The 20256-nt window shown below is 38.8% G+C and overlaps 2 protein-coding genes across 2 annotated transcripts; both read left to right on the top strand.

Annotated features, from left to right (window-relative positions):
• Window positions 1-218: 218 nt before the first annotated feature.
• On the top strand, window positions 219-10637 carry LOC109867195 (troponin I, cardiac muscle-like). Its single transcript, XM_020456199.2, has 8 exons — window positions 219-317; window positions 1675-1703; window positions 6083-6137; window positions 6801-6932; window positions 7089-7178; window positions 8014-8187; window positions 8388-8471; window positions 10077-10637. Exons 2-7 carry the CDS (start codon window positions 1693-1695, stop codon window positions 8466-8468), a joined length of 543 nt encoding a protein of 180 aa, XP_020311788.1. The 5' UTR covers window positions 219-317; window positions 1675-1692; the 3' UTR covers window positions 8469-8471; window positions 10077-10637.
• A 2162-nt stretch (window positions 10638-12799) lies between these two features.
• LOC109867044 (troponin I, slow skeletal muscle-like) lies at window positions 12800-19992 on the top strand. Its single transcript, XM_020455952.2, has 8 exons — window positions 12800-12832; window positions 13758-13789; window positions 15409-15412; window positions 17709-17756; window positions 17943-18074; window positions 18672-18761; window positions 19135-19305; window positions 19427-19992. The coding sequence occupies exons 2-8, from the start codon at window positions 13779-13781 to the stop codon at window positions 19511-19513; spliced, it is 543 nt and encodes a 180-aa protein (XP_020311541.1). The 5' UTR covers window positions 12800-12832; window positions 13758-13778; the 3' UTR covers window positions 19514-19992.
• The last annotated feature ends 264 nt before the right edge of the window (window positions 19993-20256 follow it).

Genomic DNA, 20256 nt, shown 5'->3' with positions numbered 1-20256 from the left:
CTAACAATAACTGTTTAATGTTACCTTGCCACCAACGGGTGGCGTCAGAACCACGCGGCAGACAGACAGTGTACTGCCCAAACATCCAAGTCCATATAAGTTGTTTTATTGCAGCCCTTTCCTGCCTGAATAATGTTTGTAAGCGTCAGCAGGAGAGTGGCTTGGACAGAGAGAAGTCTATTTTAGTGAGCCATTCACACAGGGGTTAGAAACTATAAATCTGAATGATTTCCCCCCTATCCTCTCTCAGTCCCTCACTCTCTCCCTCTCTCAGTCCCTCACTCTCTCCCCCTCTCAGCCTTTTCTACATCTTAAAGGTAGGGTACCTCTCAATGACCACTTTGGCTTGATATTAAGGAACTTCGTTTTTTATATTTCATCTTCTGTGTAGAATACATGTATTATATTGTAGGTACACTATGAATGCAGGAAGAGTGTTGAGGAGGCAGAGGAAAACAGTATGGGAATGTGTGATTTTTCAGTATAGGTGAATTATATTTATTTCTGGAGGGTCTGCCGGAATTCAGATATGAAATTGATGATATGATGACACATTGTATTAATATTTTGCCATGGACAGCAAGATAGTGTTAATTAGTTCACATGCCTTTAAATTTGTGGGCTATGGACTACACTGACACCTATGCAGAGACTCTTGTCAGTTACGGAGATAAACGTTAGCTACCTCACATTGTAAATCTTATATTTTCAACTAAATGTTTTACAAAATTTATATTTGAACTATTTAAATATAACATTTAGGCACATTGTTTCTACTCTGCTTTTTACTTGGGAGCAAAAAAGAAACCAGCACAACCTTTGAAATTGTGATTGAAATGTAAAATGTGTTGTAATGGTTTGTCATTTGGGTGTTACACGCTCTGACATTTTCCCAGAAAATAATGATTTGTGATATATAATAATATCTCAAAGTTTCTTTGTGTTAAATGTTGACCTTTGGAATCAGCTCATGTGAGCTGCAAATAACAATAACCCTGTACTGCCTCACATACTGTACACAATTCAAATGTGCTACAATAAAATAACTCCCTTCGTCAAGTCTGGACTGAGGCCTCTTTTGGATTTGGACACACCAGCAGTGCACAATAAATTATCTAAAGAGGGGTTTAATGAGGCAGCACATGCTCTGGGTACGTGACATAGCTGACCCAAAGACCATACAACCAGTCATCAAACCCCATCCCCAGCATTGGCAACAGCTCAATTGATGCAGAAGTGAAAGATACAGTCATTGAATTGTATTTCCAATACATTTTACAACCAAATTAATAACATAGTATATAAATAAAGGAAAATTGTTCCCACATTAAAATTAAAATAAATCATAAATGGATAAAAAATGTAAAGTACATACAAATGTAAAGTACATACAAATGTAAAGTACATACAAATGTAAAGTACATACAAATGTAAAGTACATACAAATGTAAAGTACATACAAATGTAAAGTACATACAAATGTAAAGTACATAAAATGTACAGAACATAAACATGTAAAGTACATAAACATGTAAAGTACATCAAATGTACAGAACATAAAATGTAAAGTACATAAAAATGTACAGAACAGAACATAAGCCTGAATGTTCGGTTTACTGTTTTTCTTTTCACGTGGGGTAAAAATGCTAACTCCTTTCTCTATCTAAATTTCAGTAAGATAAGCAGGAAAACATGGCAGACGCGTAAGTATTCATGTTCACTGTGTGTATCAAGGTTATTATAGTAAACTAAAACTGAAACTAAAACGAAAACTAATCATGAAAAAACGATTTAGTCAACTGAAATAAAATGATTAACAAACCCATTTGAAAAACTAAAACTATACTAAAACGATTAAATTTGACTCCAAATCAAACAAAAATAAACATTAATTATGTTCAATTTTAGTTTTGGGGGGGTCGAAAAGCGAGTGGGGTTTTTCAATGGGGTTTTAAAGCTTTTTATTTATTTTTTTAAACTTCTAATGGGGTTTTCAAGCTTCTGAATCTGTCAGATCACATTGAGATTTAGTTTATAATTTAAAGGTAGACGCACAAGATGATTTTGCCAATAGCAGCACCGTTGATATTTGGTATTTTTGAGTTGGAAAGCTAAAGCAACCGACTGTAGACAAAAGTTGAGGAGTGAAGCCGGGGGAGGTGCATCTGCCACAGTCGAAAGTTGGAAACTAATGTGGTTTTCTAACAAGGCTCAGATCCACATGGCAGTATTGCCATTGTTTAGAAACATACTTTGAATAATATGTGTGTACACATTATAAAATTAATTTGTGATAGAGAGCCTCAAATATCACATATCACAATGCATATATAGAGTGCATTCGGAAAATATTCAGAGCCCTTCACCTTTTCCACATTTTGTTATGTTACAGCCTTATTCTAAAATGGATAACATTGTATTTCTCCCCCTCATCAATCTACACACAATACCTCATTAAGACAAAGCAAAAACTGGTTTTTAGAAATGTATTACGAATATAAAACTGAAATATCACATTTGTTGAAGCACTTTTGGCAGCGATTACAGCCTCGGGTTTTCTTGGGTATGACCCTACAAGCTTGGCACACCGGTATTTGGGGAGTTTCTCCCATTCTTCTCAAGGTCTTGTCAAGCTCTGTCAGGTTGGATGGGGAGCGTTGCTGCACAGCTTTTTTCAAAGATCTGGTTTAAGTCCGGGCTCTGGCTGGGCCACTCAAGGACATTAGAGACTTGTCCGAAAGCCGCTCCTGCGTTGTCTTGGCTGTGTGCTTAGGGTCGTTGTCCTGTTGGAAGGTGAACCTTCGCCCCAGTCTGAGGTCCTGAGGACTCTGGATCCTGACCAGTTTCCCAGTCCCTGCCACTGAACAATATCCCCACAGCATGATGCTGCCACCACCGTGCTTCACCGTAGGGATGGTATTGGCCAGGAGATGAGTGGTGTCTGGTTTCCTCCAGATGTGACCCTTGGCATTCAGGTCAAAGAGTTACATCTGGTTTCATCAGACATCTCATGGTCTGAGAGTCCTTTAGATGGCTTTTGGCAAACTGAAAGCAGTCTGTCATGTGCCTTTAACTGAAGAGTGGCTTCCGTCTGGCCACTCTACCATAACAGCCTGATTGGTGGAGTGCTGCAGAGATGGTTGTCTTTTTGGAAGGTTCTCCCATCTCCACAGAGGAACTCTGGAGAGAGAGACCATTGGGTTCTTGGTCACCCCCCTGACCAAGCCCCTCTCCCCCGATTACTCAGTTTGGCCGGGCGGCCAGCTCTAGGAAGAGTCTTGGTGGTCCCAAACTTCTTCCATTTAAGAATGATGGAGGCCACTGTGTTCTTGGGGACCTTCAATGCTGTAGAAATGTTTTGGTAGATCTGTGCCTCGACCAAATCCTGTCTCTGAGCTCTAAGGAGAATTCCTTGGACCTCATGGCTTAGTCATTATGGGATATTGTATGTAGATTGATAATAATTTGTATTTATTTAATCCATTTTAGGAAAAGGCTGTAACATAACAATGTGGAACCTGAATACTTTCCGAATGCACTGTAATTCATGGCAAATTGGTTCCTGTTTCAGTCATGTCTTTGGTCACGTTCCCATGGTTAAAACAAAAACACCCTGATGATTGGTTAAAACAAAAACACCCTGATGATTGGTTAAAACAAAAACACCCTGATGATTGGTTGAGCCTCCCACGTGGCAGGATGAAGAGGAACTGCAGAAACTTGCAGTTGAATGCAAACAAAACTTCATGACCTCTGATCACATGACTTTTGGAAAGATCATGCATTCGATCTGGAGGCGCTATTGTCAGAAAATGTGTATTCCCAGAAAGCAAAACACTTTGAAAGGCGTGACCAACAATGGTCACCGAGTTGGAGACCACTGAGGAGACCCGAAGAGGTTCCACGGAGACGAGAGAGAGAGAGAGAGAGAGAGAGAGAGAGAGAGAGAGAGAGAGAGAGAGAGAGAGAAAGAGAGAGAGAGAGTGAACGAGAGAGAAAGAGAGAAAGAGAGAGAGAGAGAGAGAGAGAGAGAGAGACAGAGAGAGAGAGAGAGAGAGAGAGAAAGAAAGAGAGAGAGTGAACAAGAGAGAAAGAGAGAGAGAGAGAGAGAGAGACAGAGAGAGAGAGAGAGAGAGAGAGAGAGAGAGAGAGAGAGAGAGAGAGAGAGAGACAGAGAGAGAGAGAGAGAGAGAGAGAGAGAGAGAGAAAAGGCGAAACGTATGTTCTGTTTGAAACTGATGGTGGGTCAGGTGAAGAAGAGAGTACAGAGAGTAAACCAGTGGGCTGCAGTGGTGAAAAAGAAAGGAAACAAATTAAGTACAGTTGTGATGGAAACTAAGAAATCCCTAGATTAGTTTATAGTCAGAGTGAGGGTTTTGGATCAATTTTACCTGGGGGATCTGTTTGAAGTCACAAGGAGTATGATGGATAATTTGGGTGAGGTGGCGTCGGCAAGAGTCACGAGAGCTGGTTTTATTCCTATTTTTTGTGTGTCCGCGGAACAGAAGAAGCGTGCTTTGAGCCTCAAAAATATTTTGGAGTGGAATGTTTTGTGCATGGATTTCCTGAAGCAGGTTGCCTGTCAAGGGGGTTATTTCTGGGGTTCCGCATGAAGTGGAAGGGACGGCAGGGTAGCCTAGTGGTTAGAGCATTGTACTAGTAACCGAAAGGTTGCAAGTTTAAATCCCCGAGCTGACAAGGTACATATCTGTTGTTCTGCCCCTGAACAGGCAGTTAACCCACTGTTCCTAGGCCGTCATTGAAAATAAGAATTTGTACTTAACTGACTTGCCTAGTTAAATAAAGGTAAAATAAAATGAAAAAATATACCTGAGAAAGTAGGTGAAGTGATTGATGTCGACTGACCTGTATGGTGGAAGTATGGAAACTCACTCCGTCCGTATTATAGTTTCTTGATGAGTCTCTTCCTTCTCATGTAAAGCTAGGCTGTATGAGATACAATGTAATATTCCGAGTGGTGCAGTGCTCAGTGCTAGAGGCGTCACTACAGACCTGGTTCGATGCCAGACTGTATCACAACTGGCCGTGATCGGGAGCCCCATAGGGAGGAACACAATTGGCCCAGCTTCGTCCGGGATGGGGTGGGGGGAGGGGGGGGTGGTTTGGCTGAGGTAGGCTGTCATTGTAAAATAACAATATGTTCTTAACTGACTTGCCTAGTTAAATAAAGGAGAAATACATGTTTTTTTAAAAGTACGACCCAGTAGTACTGTTTACTTCATGCATCTACATAATCTCGCTGAGTCTACCTTTAAAGCTGAAATCCTCAACCGTGAAACAGCCATGTCCATTTGCAATATTACAACAACAAAGTTACATCAAACAACCTCCTCAGACATCATTGTACGGATGATAGAAGAGCGCAATATGTACTGCCATTTTTTTTTTACCATGCTGCGCGACGTCTCAGCAGTGTTGCCAACTCCTCAGTAAGGAAAGTTGGCCATGTGCATGTAATTGTGATGGACGCTGTAACAGAGAGGAATAACGTCGTGGGGAGACAAAACGTGTGTAAAAACCACCCTAAATATGTTTAGAACTACAAATGAACTTTCTTCTTTCGATTCTTGTTTTTTTATGTTACAAATCCAACCCTCCTCCTTTATCCGGGCTTGGGACCGGCTAAAGTGACCCAAAAGAGACACTCTGGCGGAGTTACTTATTTTTTATTTTTTATTTTTTTGTTTTTTATTTTAGTTTTCTTAATTAGTTTTTGTTTTTAACCTTATGGTCCACTTAGGAGCCTACAACAAGTCACAGTAAAACAAACATATTTTTTGTTGTTGTATACAATCTACATTAACAATCTAAATGGACCAAAAAGAGACAACAGAAAAATCTGTCAATGGCAATGTGAGAAAATGATAGTAACTAGTCTGGCCCTAGTTCAGGTTTAAATTATTATTATTATTTTTTAATGTAAGCCAGGGCGGGATAAAAACACAGAAGTATAATAACCTTGGTGTGTATTTTAATAATAAACCACATATAAATGACAGGTTAGCACATTGAAATGTTATCTCCCCCCCCCCCCCCCCCCCCCCCCCTCCTAATGACACAGACCAAAACCAAAAGAAAAGTCCAAGATCTCCTCAGCCCGACGGTTGGGTTTGAAGGTGAGCGTTGCATTCCATTGTCAACACAAGAAACAAACAAGTCGTCTTACATTTGCGAAATGAATGTTATATAAACAGAAAGCATGCCATAATGTGTAGCTCATGAACCCTGACCTCTTGTGACCCTTTTTAACATATTTTGGATGTTAATGCTCCTATAGATCAGATTGCTGACTAGCTTTATGCTCCTTCCTAAAGATCAGTAGTTACCAGATTGCTGATTGTAGCTTTATTCTCCTGTAGATCAGATTGCTGACTGTAGCTTTATTCTCCTGTAGATCAGATTGCTGACTGTAGCTTTATTCTCCTGTAGATCAGATCGCTGATTGTAGCTTTATTCTCCTATAGATCAGATTGCTGATTGTAGCTTTATTCTCCTGTAGATCAGATTGCTGACTGTAGCTTTATTCTCCTGTAGATCAGATTGCTGACTGTAGCTTTATTCTCCCGTAGATTAGATTGCTGATTGTAGCTTTATTCTCCTATAGATCAGATTGCTGATTGTAGCTTTATCCTCCTATAGATCAGATTGCTGATTGTAGCTTTATTCTCCTATAGATCAGATTGCTGATTGTAGCTTTATTCTCCTATAGATCAGATTGCTGATTGTAGCTTTATCCTCCTATAGATCAGATTGCTGATTGTAGCTTTATCCTCCTATAGATCAGATTGCTGATTGTAGCCGGCCAGATGCTAGAGGTTGAGGTGGAGGAGAAGAAGAGAGAAAGAGATGAAGCTCTGGCTGAGAGAGTCCCTCCTCTCAAACTGTCTGGCTTGTCTGTAGAGGAGCTCCAGGTATGCACATTGTATAAAACAACTGTTATGAGTGCATTTATAATGCCATATAAGCCGGGCATAATGCGTTATAATGCACGACGCAGTTGAAATTCCTTACAGAAAGTGTAACAAAATAAAATATGATAAATTAGCTGTTTTTTGTTTTCTCGGCAGGATTTGTGCAGAGATCTGCACCATAAGATCGATGTGGTAGATGAGGAGCGATATGACGTGGGACTCAAAGTTACCAAAAATGACAAGGAGGTAGGATACCCCAAAATAATTTGTAGAAAACAAATAATTCCAGAGGGAAATGACAAAAGATAGTTGAAATGTTTTATAGATTATTGTATGTAAAGGTATAGAATTGCTCCTGTGATATCATAAAAGGATTGCATTATTCCCCTAACATTTAAATCACTTCTACTTCTATCAGTCCAACATGCACCTTTTTTGAATGCTTGGGCTGTACATTTGACACTGTTAAAACACTGCCTCCCGGTGGTTTTAAGTTTAAAACCTACATTTAGAGCGAAAGTCAGCCACAGTACATACTAGTTACTGTACAACTGGGAGGACTAAGTGTGCAAATTGGACTGATAGAAATATGGGCCCTGGTCCAAAGTAGTACGCTATAAAGGGAAAAGGGTACCGTTTGGGACGTAGATGATGTCAATGGTGTCACAGTTAATGTGCGACCTTTTGTTGTACCTCGAAAGTAGCTAATATCCTGCTTACTGTGACTGTGATATATGGCTGCTTCTCTCAGCTACTCTACGAGAAAAATAAACTCAAACATTTTTTCATCGGTCCACTGTTGATACAGTCCCAAAATGTTTTGCATGTCAGCAGTCAAGTTGTCAAGATATTGGACTTTCAAGAAGCAAAGTGTCACTTGTCACATAAATCATGATGATATGGTAAGTGACACATCTTGAAAACTTGACTGATGACATGCCAAACATTTTGGGACTGTATCAACAGTGGACTAAGGATTTTTCCTTTAGGATGAACGCACTACTTATAAGTCACTCTGGATAAGAGCATCTACTAAATGTCTAAAATGTAAAAATGTCCTTTGTTCTTTGTGCTCTGCCAGATCCATGATTTAGGACTAAAGATCATTGAGCTGCAGAGCAAATTCAAGAAGCCAAACCTGAGGAGGGTGAAGATCTCAGCTGAAGCCATGCTCAGTGTTCTGCTTGGCTCCAAGCATAAGGAGACCATCGACTTCAAGTCCAACCTCAAGACAGTCAAGAAACCAGAGGAGAAGGTCAGACTGGTGCATGCCCGTTGTACTTCACCTGCAAGATGTCTACTTGCTTTTACATGTTATTTAGCTACTCTTACAGGCGGTTGAAATCTGAGAACCTCTTCATCTCTCGGACAAATTATGAACTTGTTGTTTATTCTCAAAGTAGTTTGTTTTCAATGATCGATTTGGTGTAGATAATACATTTCTGGTCCTCCCAGAAAGAAGAGGTCACCGACTGGCGTCAAAATGTGGATGCCATGTCTGGCATGGAGGGCAGAAAGAAGATGTTTGACGCTTGAAAGGTACACAAAACATTATCTGTACTGAGAAGATCAGCATTCAACCTGCAGAGCCTTTAGAATGCATTCATACCCCTTTTGTTGTGTTACAGCCTGAATTTAAAATGGATTCAAAATGTTTCTGGCCCATCTACGCACAATATCCGATAATGACAAAGTCAAAACGTGTTTATAGACATTTTTACAAATTTCTTGAAAATGAAATACCGAATTATCTCATTTACATCCGTAATCCCACCCCTGAGTGAATTCATGTTAGAATCACCTGTGGCAGCGATTACAGATGTCAGTCTTTCTGGGTTAGTCTGTAAGCTTTGTACACCTGGATTGTACAATATTTGCAGATTCTTCCTTTTAAAATTCTTCAAGCTCAGTCAAGTTGGTTATTGATCATTGCTAGACAGACATTTTTAAGTCAAAACTGTAACTAGGCCACTCAGGAACATTCAGTGTCGTCTTGGTAAGCAACTCCAGTGTGTACTTGGCTTTGTGTTTTAGTTTGTTGTCCTGCTGAAAGGTGAATCCATCTCCCAGTGTCTGTTGGAAAGCAGAATGAACAAGATTTAACTCTAGAATCTTTCCTGTGCTTAGCTTATTACGTTTATTTTTATCCCCCCAAACAACTCCCTAGTCCTTGCCGATGACAAACATACCCATAACATGATGCAGCCATGATTGGAAAATATGAAGAATGGTACTCAATGATGTGTTGATTTGAATTTGTCCCAAACATGATGCTTTGTATTCAGGACAATAAAGTAAATTTCTTAGTTTTACCTTAGTTAAAATTCTCAGTTTTACCTTAGTGCCTTGTTGCAAACAGGATGCATATTTTGGGAATTGTTGTATTCTGTACAGGCTTCCTTCTTTTCCCTCTGTCAATTAGGTTAGTATTGTGGAGTAACTACAATGCAGTTGACCCATCCTCAGTGTTCTCCAATCACAGCCATTAAACTCTGTAACTGTTTTAAAATCACCATTGGTCTCATGGTGAAATCCCTAAGCGGTTTCCTTCCCCTCAGGCAACTAAGTTAGGAAGGAAGCCTGTATCTTTGTAATGACTGGGTATATTGAAACACCATCCATAGGGTAATTCATAACTTTACCATGCTCAAAGAGATATTCAATATCTGCATTTACATTTATTTATTTTTTAATCTAAAGTAACAATAGGTGCCCTTCTTTGTGAGGCGTTGGAAAATCTCCATGGTCTTTGTGGTTGAATTTGTTTGAAATTCACTGCTCAACTGAGGGACCTTACAGTTATCTGTATGTGTGTACATAGTACAGAGATGAGGTAGGCATTCAAAAATCATGTTGAACTCTATTGCACACAGAGTCCATGCAACTTATTATGTGACTTGTTAAACACATTTGTACTCCTGATTTTATTTAGGCTTGCCATAAAAAAAAGATGTTATTTATTCAAGACATTTTAGATTTTCCTTTTTAATGAATTCATTTCAAAACGATTCTAAAAACATAATTCCACTTTGCCATTATGGGGACTTATAATTCCACATATGACATACAATCTCACTTTAATCCATTTTACATTCAGGCTGTAACACAAAACAGTTTGTAAAAAGTCAAGTTCATGTTTTGCAGATTAGTGATGATTATCACGTTATCCTCCAACGATGGCTTTGATGAGTGAAGATAAAAGACGATGCGACAGAGAGGGCAACGGAAGGTATGAAGAATAACTGTAGGAGATAACTGAGGGAACACATGGAGAAGAAAAATAAATACATACAAACATTTGTTCTTTTTTGTACGTGAAATAAAGGTTTTGATTTAAATGACTGTATGAGAATGTTGAAGGGAAAACAGATAGTGTGTGTACAATAAACGTAATATCAGTGTGTTTGAGCAAATGCATTTCCTTATTTTCAATGCGTTTATGTAGTTACAAACCAATCCTTTTTTATTTGTAGTATTCCAAGTGCAGTTTCTTGTTTGACGAACGATATTATCCTCAACTGCCTGATGATGGCAGTGTTAGCTTGAGGTCGGAGAACGTTGCTTCCACCCACTAAGTTGCTATTTTTCTCTATTATTGGTTGTCTACTGTACAAATGTACTATTGAATGTCTATATACATATACATCAAGAGTTACTTGTTTCAAAACTGATACCAATTAAATAAACTTTTAACTCAATTGTAAATCAACTGCTTGTGAAATGATTATGGGGGCATTATGGATTGCTGTGGTAGGGATTGGGATTCAACCATTTTTTTTTCAGAGAGCTAGTCAAACAGCAGAAGACAGGACAGTACTCTTAATATACTCTCTGTATTTAGGAAGTAAATACTCTGGATATCCATTGGCTTGGGGTATATATTGTACATGTATTGCCAATTTGTGCAAAATATAATATTTTTGACAGAGGTACACTACCGGTAAAAGGTTTTAGAACACCTACTCATTCAAGGGTTTTTCTTTATTTTGACTATTTCTTTTTTTTCGACATTGTAGAATAATAGTGAAGACTTCAAAACTATGAAATAACATATATGGAATCATGTAGTAACCAAAAAAGTGTTAAACAAATGAAAATATATTTGAGATTTGAGATTCTTCAAATAGCCACCCTTTGTCTTGATGACAGCTTTGTACACTCTTGGCATTCTCTCAACCTGATTCATGAGGTAGTCACCTGGAATGCATTTCAATTAACAGGTGTGCCTTCTTAAAAGTTCATTTGTGGAATTTCTTTCCTTCTTAATGTGTTTGAGCCAATCAGTTGTGTTGTAACAAGGTAGCGGTGGTATACAGAAGATAGCCCTACTTGGTAAAAGACCAAGTCCATATTATGGCAAGAACAGCTCAAATAAGCAAAGACAAATGACAGTCCATCATTACTTTAAGACACGAAGGTCAGTCAATCTGGAAAATTTCAAGAACTTTTAAAGTTTCTTCAAGTGCAGTCGTAAAAACCATCAAGTGCTATGATGAAACTGGCTCTCATGAGGACCGCCACAGGAAAGGAAGACCCAAAGTTTCCTCCGCTGCAGAGAACAAGTTCATTAGAGTTACCAGCCTCAGAAATTGCAGCCCAAATAAATGCTTCACATAATTCAAGTAACAGACACATCTCAACATTAACTGTTCAGAGGAGAATCAGGCCTTCATGGTCGAATTGCTGCAAAGAAACCAATACTAAAGGACACCAGTAATAAGAAGAAACTTGCTTGGGCTAAGAAACACAAACAATGGACATTAGACCGGTGGAAATATGTCCTTGGTCTGGAGTCCAAATGAGAGATTTATGGTTCTAACTGCCGTGTCTTTGTGAGACGCAGTGCGGGTGAACAGATTATCTCTGCATGTGTATTTCCCACCGTAAAGCATGGAGGAGGAAGTGTTATAGTGTGGGGATGCTTTACTGGTGACAATGTCTGTGATTTATTTAGAATTCAAGGCACACTTAACCAGCATGGCTACCACAGCATTTTGCAGTGATACGCCATCCCATCTGGTTTGGGCTTAGTGGGACTATCATTTGTTTTTCAATAGGACAATGACCCAACACACCTCCAGGATGTGTAAGGGCTATTTACCAAGAAGGAGAGTGATGAAGTGCTGCATCAAATGACCTGACCTCCACAATCCCCTGACCTTGACCAAATTGAGATGGTTTAGGATGAGTCGGACCGCAAAGTGAAGGAAAAGCAGCCAACAAGTCCTCAGCATATGTGGGAACTGTTGGAAAAGCATTCCAGGTGATGCTGGTTGAGAGAATGCCAAGAGAGTGCAAAGCTGTCAACAAGGCAAAGGGTGGCTATTTGAAGAATCTCCAATATAGAATATATTTTGATTTGTTTAACAATTTTTTGGTTACTACATGATTCCATGTGTGTTATTTCAATAACACACATGGAATACAATATAGAAATAGTAAAAATAAAGAAAAACCCTTGAATGAGTAGGTGTTCTAAACTTCTAACTTTTGACCGGTAGTGTACATCTATCTTTTAATTCTTATAATAAACCGTCCGGGTACAGTGTGATCATTATTCATTTCCAAGCGACATGGCATTGCACAGTTAGTTATGTGACACGAATCAAATTCTCTGAAGTGCTCTTGGTTGTGTTCACCAAATATAATGTATCACTTACATAGATTTATTTACACTCTCAAATAACAGGTAGTAGAATATAAAGTATCACCACTAAAACTCAAATCAAGTTACTATGTGTGGAAGGTCGCACATAATTAATAAGAATGGTGAGGACAGAGGGTCTATTTTGGTGAGCCACTCACATGAGGTCCAGAATCTATATAGTAACCCACTTTTCATCCCTCCAGCCTCACAAAGACAACTAGTAACGTTACAGTAGCTTTTCTTCACCTGAAAGGTACGTTTCCAGTATTAACATAACGGCTCAAAGGAGGAAAGTGTCAAATCTGATTGTGGTAAAGGATTTTATTTTGTGTCTGTTTTTGACAGTAGCTTGCTGTCAGTGTGAGTAGATACCCCAACAAAGAGATGTTGTTGAAGTTTGTACATGTGATTTATGTCAGGATTGTTTTAGTTTGCCAACAATTTCTATTGCAATCGGGTAAGACCAGAACTTTATTGCATTTTTTGTTTCCATGGTAAATTTCATGGTTATTTTATGAATTGGCAAACAACCAGAGAATTGTTTTCTGTTATGTTATGTTTGATATATGTGATTTTTGTGAGATATTACAGAAGATCGCTAACCAGTTCAGCTATTTGAGCTCATAACTCCATCTCCATTTGTGTGCACAATTCACATAGTCTAAAGTCTACAATACTAAAAAGGAGATCTCTTGGGAGAAGACCTTTCTTAATCAAGTTATAAATCTGCATACTAGCATTCTTTGATAATACCCCAACTACTAAACACTAGTCAGATATGTTTCTAAATCCTAAATTAACCACTGAATAAAATAAAGAGAAAATACTACTCTGACAGATTTATTGTGCGTTAACAGTACTGACTTTCAACCATTATTTTATTTCTGCAAGGTCATGTATTTTAGTTGTATGTTGTACGATTTTATTACAGTCATTTGCTGTAGTTAAAGAAATAAGATTATTTTTATTTGATCATCTGCTAGAATAGATTGGAATATTATAAAAAAATGAACTAAATGTATTGTTTTATGTATGTTTTATCTAAAATAGTTTAGCTATAGTTTGGCGTGCTAGAAACTGTCCGTAATAAAATAAGCTGTCTGTAATATGAGGTAGTTTTGAAAACGTCTTTCAGTCTGTTGTAACTGTTGAACTGTTTTACATTGTGAAATATGTAGGAGACACAGAGAACCGCAACCATGTCTGAAGCGTAAGTATCAACGTCTCATATTTCATTGCATTGCTGTCAACATATACAGTGACTTTAGAAAGTGTACATCCCCCTTGAAACTTGATCCACATTTTGTTGTATTACAAAGTGGGATTGAAATAGATTGTATTTTTTTTGTAATTGATCCACACAAAATACTCGAAGTGAAAATACAATTATAATTGTTTTTGACAAATTAATACAAAATATAGTCGTTGCGTAAATATTCAACCGTTTGTTTAGGCCTAAATGAGTTCAGAAGTCAAATGTGGCTTAACAAATCATATAATAAGTTACATGGACTCCCTCTGTATGAAGTAATAGGGGGTGACAGAATGACTAACCCTTCCTCTGTCCCCCATACATACAACATATGTAAGGTCCCACAGTCAAGTATTGAATTTCAAGCCCAGATTCAACTACAAAGACCAGGGAGCTTTTCGAAAACCTCATAAATAAAGGCAGTGATTGGTAGATGGGTAACAATAACAAATAAGCCATTGTATATATCTTTAAGCGTAGTCAAGTTAATAATTATGATTATGTATTAAACCACCCAGACAACTCAAAGATACAGTCGTCCTTCTGAACTGAGCTGCGGGACAGGAAGGAAACTGCTTAGGGATGTCACCATGAGGCAATTGGACATTTTTAATCAGTTACAGAGTGCAATGGCTGTAATGGGAGAAAAATTAGGATAGATCAACAGCATTTTAGTGACTCCACAATAATGACCTAAATCACAGAGTGAAAAGAAGAATAGAAATATGCAATAAGCCACTAAAGTAATACTGGAAAAAAAACATGGCAAAGGAATAGACTTTTTGGCATAAATGCCTTATGTTTGGGCAAATCCAACACAACACATCACTGAGTAACTGTCTTCTTATTCTCAAGCATGGTGGTGGCTGCATCATGGTATGGGTATGCTTGACATTGGCAAATACTGGGGAGTTTTTCAGGATGAAAAGAAATAGGGTGTAGCTAAGCACAGGCAAAATCCTAGAGGAAAATCTGCTTCAGTCTTCGAGAGGAATTCCCTTTTCAGCAGGACAATAACAAACAAAAGCCAAATCTACACTGGAGTTGCTTACCAAGAAGGCAGCGCATTTTCCTGAGAAGCCCAGTTTTGAATTTAAATCCGCTTTGAAATCTATGGCAAGACCTGAACATTGCTGTGTAGACATGATCCCAACACCTTGACAGAGCTTGAAGAATTTTTAAAACACTAAATGGGAAAATATTACACAGTAGAGGTGTGTAATGGTCTTATGAGACAAGAAGACTTGTAGCTGCAATCGCTACCTCAGGTGTTTCTAACATGCATTGACTCGGGGGTGAATACTTTATTAGTGTTTTTATTTTTCATTCATATTTAATAAATGTTCGAATTTTTTTCTTACACTTTGACATTCAAGAGTATTTTAGCTCGTTTAAAACAATTGACAATTAAATCAATTTTAAGCCCACTTTGTAACGATAAAATGTGAAGAACTCAAAGGAGGGTGTAGACATTTTGTAGGCATTGCCGTAAACAATATGCAAAGAACATAAATGTAACAATCTTCTTCTTTTGGGGTTTTGGTTTCTTTCTCTCCAATTGGTTGATGTTGGTCCAGGCCGGTAAGTGAATTTTCATACTCAAACCAGAACAAATGTGCAGAAATTAACACGGCCCTTACACAATGATCATCTTGACAGGCGTAATTTACATTTACATTTTAGTAATTTAGCAGACACTCTTATCCAGAGCGACTTACAATTAGTGCATTCATCTTAAGACAGCTAGGTGAGACAACAACATATCACAATCGTATCAAGTACATTTTCCCTCAACAGCAGTTAGTGCTAGTAGGAAAAGAAAAGTCCCTTTTTTTTGGAGGTGGGGCGGAGTGGTGGGGGGAGGGCGGAGGGGGGTTGGGATGTAGGGTTTGAGCATAGCCTTAAGGTAAGGAGGGGCAGTTCTCCTTGCTGCTCCGTAGGCAAGCAACAGAGTCTTGAAGATGATGCAAGCTTCGACTGGAAGCCAGTGTAGTGAGCGGAGGAGCGGGGTGACACGGGAGAACTTAGGAGGGTTGAACACCAGGTGGGCTGCTGCATTCTGGATAAGTTACAGGGGTTTGATGGCACAAGCGAGGAACCCAGCCAACAGAGAGTTGCAGTAGTCTAGGCGGGAAATGACAAGGGCCTGGATTAGAATCTGCACTGCTTCCTGTATGAGGAAAGCTCGTACTCTTCGGATGTTGTAGAGCAGTGGTCACCAAGATCACTTTCTGAGTAAAAACGCAAGCCGAGATCTACCACTCCATTTTTTAACATGACTTAAAAAACTAAGCCTATTAACCAATTAAAAACAGTTCTGTAGCAATGAGGTACAGTATGTACAGTAAGCTATAGACCCAATACATTATCACTATGCTTGAATTGCCCTGCCAATTTTGTTCTTCTCAGACCATTTTTAAATTAAAAACATTTAGGTATATTATCATGCTGGTAATAGACTATTTGTTGCATTACTTGTGAGGCAAAGCTAAGTGAGGTTCTTTATTTTGTACTGTACTGATGACCTGCATCTGATGGTCAGTGAGGGGAGGGAGAAAGCTCCCTTCGCTGAAAAAAGGGAACAGTCTTCCAGCTGATAATGAAACTTAAGTTCCACTGAATCATTTCTGCCTCATGCACCAATTCATGTTGTTACTCTTTTTACCAGAAAGTTAAATATTCCTTGATATTAAAAGCCGCTAATAATAACAATGCAAGCTTATGGGAACACTTTTCTATACGCATTCATTACAGCTGCAGTGCTGGTTGTAGTGTGAGTGGAAGTAGGGAGAACTCAGGTTTTATGGCTTATAAAATTGTTGAACAAAGTGTTGACAGTGCTGAATAACAACAAACATGAACTTACTCATAAAAACAGCAACTCTTTGCTGTATTCATTGAGTCTCTTTAGTCATGTTTTTTATGATGTGAGCTATCTGATTGGCCAGCGATAGACCTGTAAGTGCACTTGATTTGATCTCTGGGCCTGCTGGGTGTGCAGAGTTCTACCTTCAGACACATTAAATGGTTCAAAATGGGAACACTTTGCCTTCCCAGCGCTAGGCCTGCTGAATCAAGTGCCCCTACCGCCAGCAGCTCAAAACAAATACATAAAGGGGTGGCAGGGTAGCCTAGTGGTTAGAGCGTTGGGCTAGTGACCGGAAGGTTGCAAGTTCAAACCCCCGAGCTGACAAGGTACAAATCTGTCGTTCTGCCCTTGAACAGGCAGTTAACCCACTGTCCTAGGCCGTCATTGAAAATAAGAATTTGTTCTTAACTGACTTGCCTGGTTAAATAAATAAAAAATAAAAAAAACATGCCAGGTAGGATGCAATCCAGGAGTGTGCAGAGCCTGAGACGGCCAACCCTGAGAGGGTGGAGAGGAGGATCTGATGGTTCACGGATGTTGAAGGCAGCAGATAGATCTAGGAGGATGAGAACAGAGGGGAGAGAGTCAGTTTTGGCAGAGCGGAGAGCCTACGTGACTGGTTAGGGTCAAGAAGATCGTTCTGACTGAGAAAAAGAGATAGATGGTCAGAGACAGCACACTCAAGTGTTTTGGAAAGAACAGAAAGAAGGGATACATGTCTATTATCACAATAAGTTATGCTTCACTGCGCTGGCCTAGAAGGTGCAGTTGCAGCACAGCATGAAGATCAGGCTATTTTATATTCTGGATTTCAGGACTTTTGATCAAATCAATCAAATGTGTTATATAAAGCCCTTGTTACATCAGCTAATTTGAGGCAGCAGCAATACAAAGACACTGTCCATAAAAGCCAATTAATAATTTAACATGAAAATATTGATTGTGAATATTATTGTTTATTCTTTGTTTAGCAATGAGCTTAAGACATCTTCTCTGTCCTCATTTCAGCCAAAACCAAAGTCGAAGATCTCTGCATCTCGCAGACTCTTCTTGAAGGTAGCTTTTGTGTCTTACTTCCCTGTTACTGTCACAGTCACAACTAAACAATACTTCTCCATAATGTGTGTGAGTTGTGATTTGTGGTTATGCATACATAGATATATAAAACACAATAGCAGTTGTGCTACAAGTACACTGCTAATACATAATAGTATAAAGTAATGATATGATGTTGTATCCCAGACTAAGCTGGTGAAGAAGGCCATGGCTATGTTGATGGCTGAAAAGGAGCAGAAGGTGATTGACAGAGAAAGCACACTGAATGAACGAGTCCCAGCACTCAACCTCTCTGGGCTGTCTGTACAGGACCTGCAGGTACTATTAATATAGGAATATTATTTAGATACATTACTATGAGTATAGTCATGTATATTCAGGTACAGTAAAATTTGTATATTAATGTTCATTTAGGTACAGTACTATGGTATAAGTATATTTAGGAATGTTCAGGTTTAGGTACAGGTGTCAGATCTTAATTTGATCAGTTTCATCGCAGGAGTAAAATAATCCTACTCCCGGAAGATTTGATTATTCTCCCCCAAAAAGTTATACTTTCTAACAGGAAATGCGTTTTGATAGGACCTCCTACAGTAGTAGGACATGTATTTGGTCTGGTGCTTTAGCATTTGAACAAGCGAGAGAGAAGCAGAACTGCAGATTTTCAGTGAATTTGTGTAAATCCTGTGGCTCTCTGGGACAACAGAGTGATCAAAATGACCACATCTGTAGGTTACTATGAGTATGACTACAGTATAGTTAGTTATATTCAGGAAGAGTACTATGAATATGAGTTTGTTTGTATATTTAGGTATATTCAGTCTGAGTTAAGTACATTTGGTATATTCTGAAATATTCAGGTACTATGGGCATGAGTACGGTATATTCAGATATCAATCTGCTTTCTCTTCACAGACTCTTTGTAAAGAACTGCACCAGAAAATTGATGTTGTTGATGAAGAGCGGTACGACATCGCAATGAAAGTCTCCAAAAGTGACGCAGAGGTACCCGCATCCACAGATGCTCACATTCAAATATTACAAACAGTTCACTTCAATGTATGATCTTTCAATGCATACTCTATCCAAGTATGGGATATCTTATTAAGAAGAATAGTATTTACTAAACCTTTGTTCAGGTCAATATTGTTAAAAAAAAACATAAAGGCAACATAAGCATTTATTTTTTACAATATAATTTCAATCAAATCAATGTACAGACAGCAACATTTGAAATATTGTCTACCCTCTTGTGGCTTTGAGTCGGGTACTCTTACCACGGAGTGACATTTTATCACAGAGTGAATATTTGTGTTGGTAATTGGGACTTTTATTTAGAAATGGAGACTTGTATTTTTTTTGACACCTTGCTATATAGATTGAAAATCTGACCATGAAGATCATTGAGCTGAAGGGCAAGAAGCGACCTCAGCTGAAGAGGGTGAGAGTATCAGCTGAAGCCATGATGGGGGCCCTGCTGGGAGCCAAGATCAAAGAGTCTGTCGACTTCAAGGCCAACCTCAAGACTGTCAAGAAGGAAGAGGAGAAGGTAAGAAGGACATTCACTGCACAGTACAGCCTGTCCCAATGCTTTCTTTTCGGTACTTATTTTTTTTGTAATGTGCACCTGCAATACAACTGTGTGTGCAATACTTCTGTCATCCCCACAGAAAGAGGAAGTGACTGATTGGCGTAAGAATGTGGATGCCATGTCTGGCATGGAGGGCAGAAAGAAGATGTTCGCTGCTTCCTCATAGCCACGGGTGGAACGATGACATCATTATGACTTCTCAGTGTTTAACTTACATTATGACAGTCAAGGAACAGAGTTAGTTTGCATGGTGTTACGTAGCTACAGAGTCTCTTGCGTTGTTATGTGTACATATGTTTTGTGTGTGCACGCAAATCACATTTAAATCATATGATAATTATCGTCACTCAATGGAAAATTATGTTTTATCTTTATGTAATATGTTATGGAATGTGGTTATTATATACACTACCGTTCAAAAATGTGGGGTCACGTAGAAATGTCCTGGTTTTTGAAAGAAAAGCACATTTTTTGTCCGTTAAAATAACATCAAATTGATCAGGAATACAGTGTAGATATTGTTAATGTTGTAGAAGGCCAGCATATCGGGGTTTCCTCTTCACTGTTGACGTTGAGACTGGTGTTTTGCGGGTACTATTTATTGAAGATGCCAGTTGGGGACTTTCTCAAACTAGACACTCTAATGTACTTGTTCTCTTGTTCATTTGTGCACCGGGGCCTCCCACTCCTCTTTCTATTCTGGTTAGAGCTAGTTTGCGCAGTTCTGTGAAGGGAGTAGTACACAGCATTGTACGAGATCTTTAGTTTCTTGGCAATTTCTCGCATGGAATAGCCTTCATTCCTCAGAACAAGAATTGACTGACGAGTTTCAGAAGAAAGTTCTTTGTTTCTGGCCATTTTGAGCCTAAAAATGCTGATGCTCCAGATACTCAACTAGTCTTAAGAAGG

This window comes from Oncorhynchus kisutch, linkage group LG22 (genome assembly GCF_002021735.2).
Source record: "Oncorhynchus kisutch isolate 150728-3 linkage group LG22, Okis_V2, whole genome shotgun sequence".
Lineage (NCBI taxonomy): Eukaryota > Metazoa > Chordata > Actinopteri > Salmoniformes > Salmonidae > Oncorhynchus > Oncorhynchus kisutch.
Note: the sequence above shows the minus strand (reverse complement) of the source record. Positions and strands in the feature narration are given on the sequence as shown.

What these genes read in the sequence shown, in the direction of transcription:
- LOC109867195 (XM_020456199.2), top strand. An exon ending in CCCGACGGTTGGGTTTGAAG is followed by an intron (nt 6,138 to 6,800) that starts GTGAGCGTTGCA and finishes ATCCTCCTATAG; the next exon opens with ATCAGATTGCTGATTGTAGC. An exon ending in TCAAGAAACCAGAGGAGAAG is followed by an intron (nt 8,188 to 8,387) that starts GTCAGACTGGTG and finishes TGGTCCTCCCAG; the next exon opens with AAAGAAGAGGTCACCGACTG.
- LOC109867044 (XM_020455952.2), top strand. An exon ending in CTCGCAGACTCTTCTTGAAG is followed by an intron (nt 17,757 to 17,942) that starts GTAGCTTTTGTG and finishes GTTGTATCCCAG; the next exon opens with ACTAAGCTGGTGAAGAAGGC. An exon ending in TGTCTGTACAGGACCTGCAG is followed by an intron (nt 18,075 to 18,671) that starts GTACTATTAATA and finishes TTCTCTTCACAG; the next exon opens with ACTCTTTGTAAAGAACTGCA.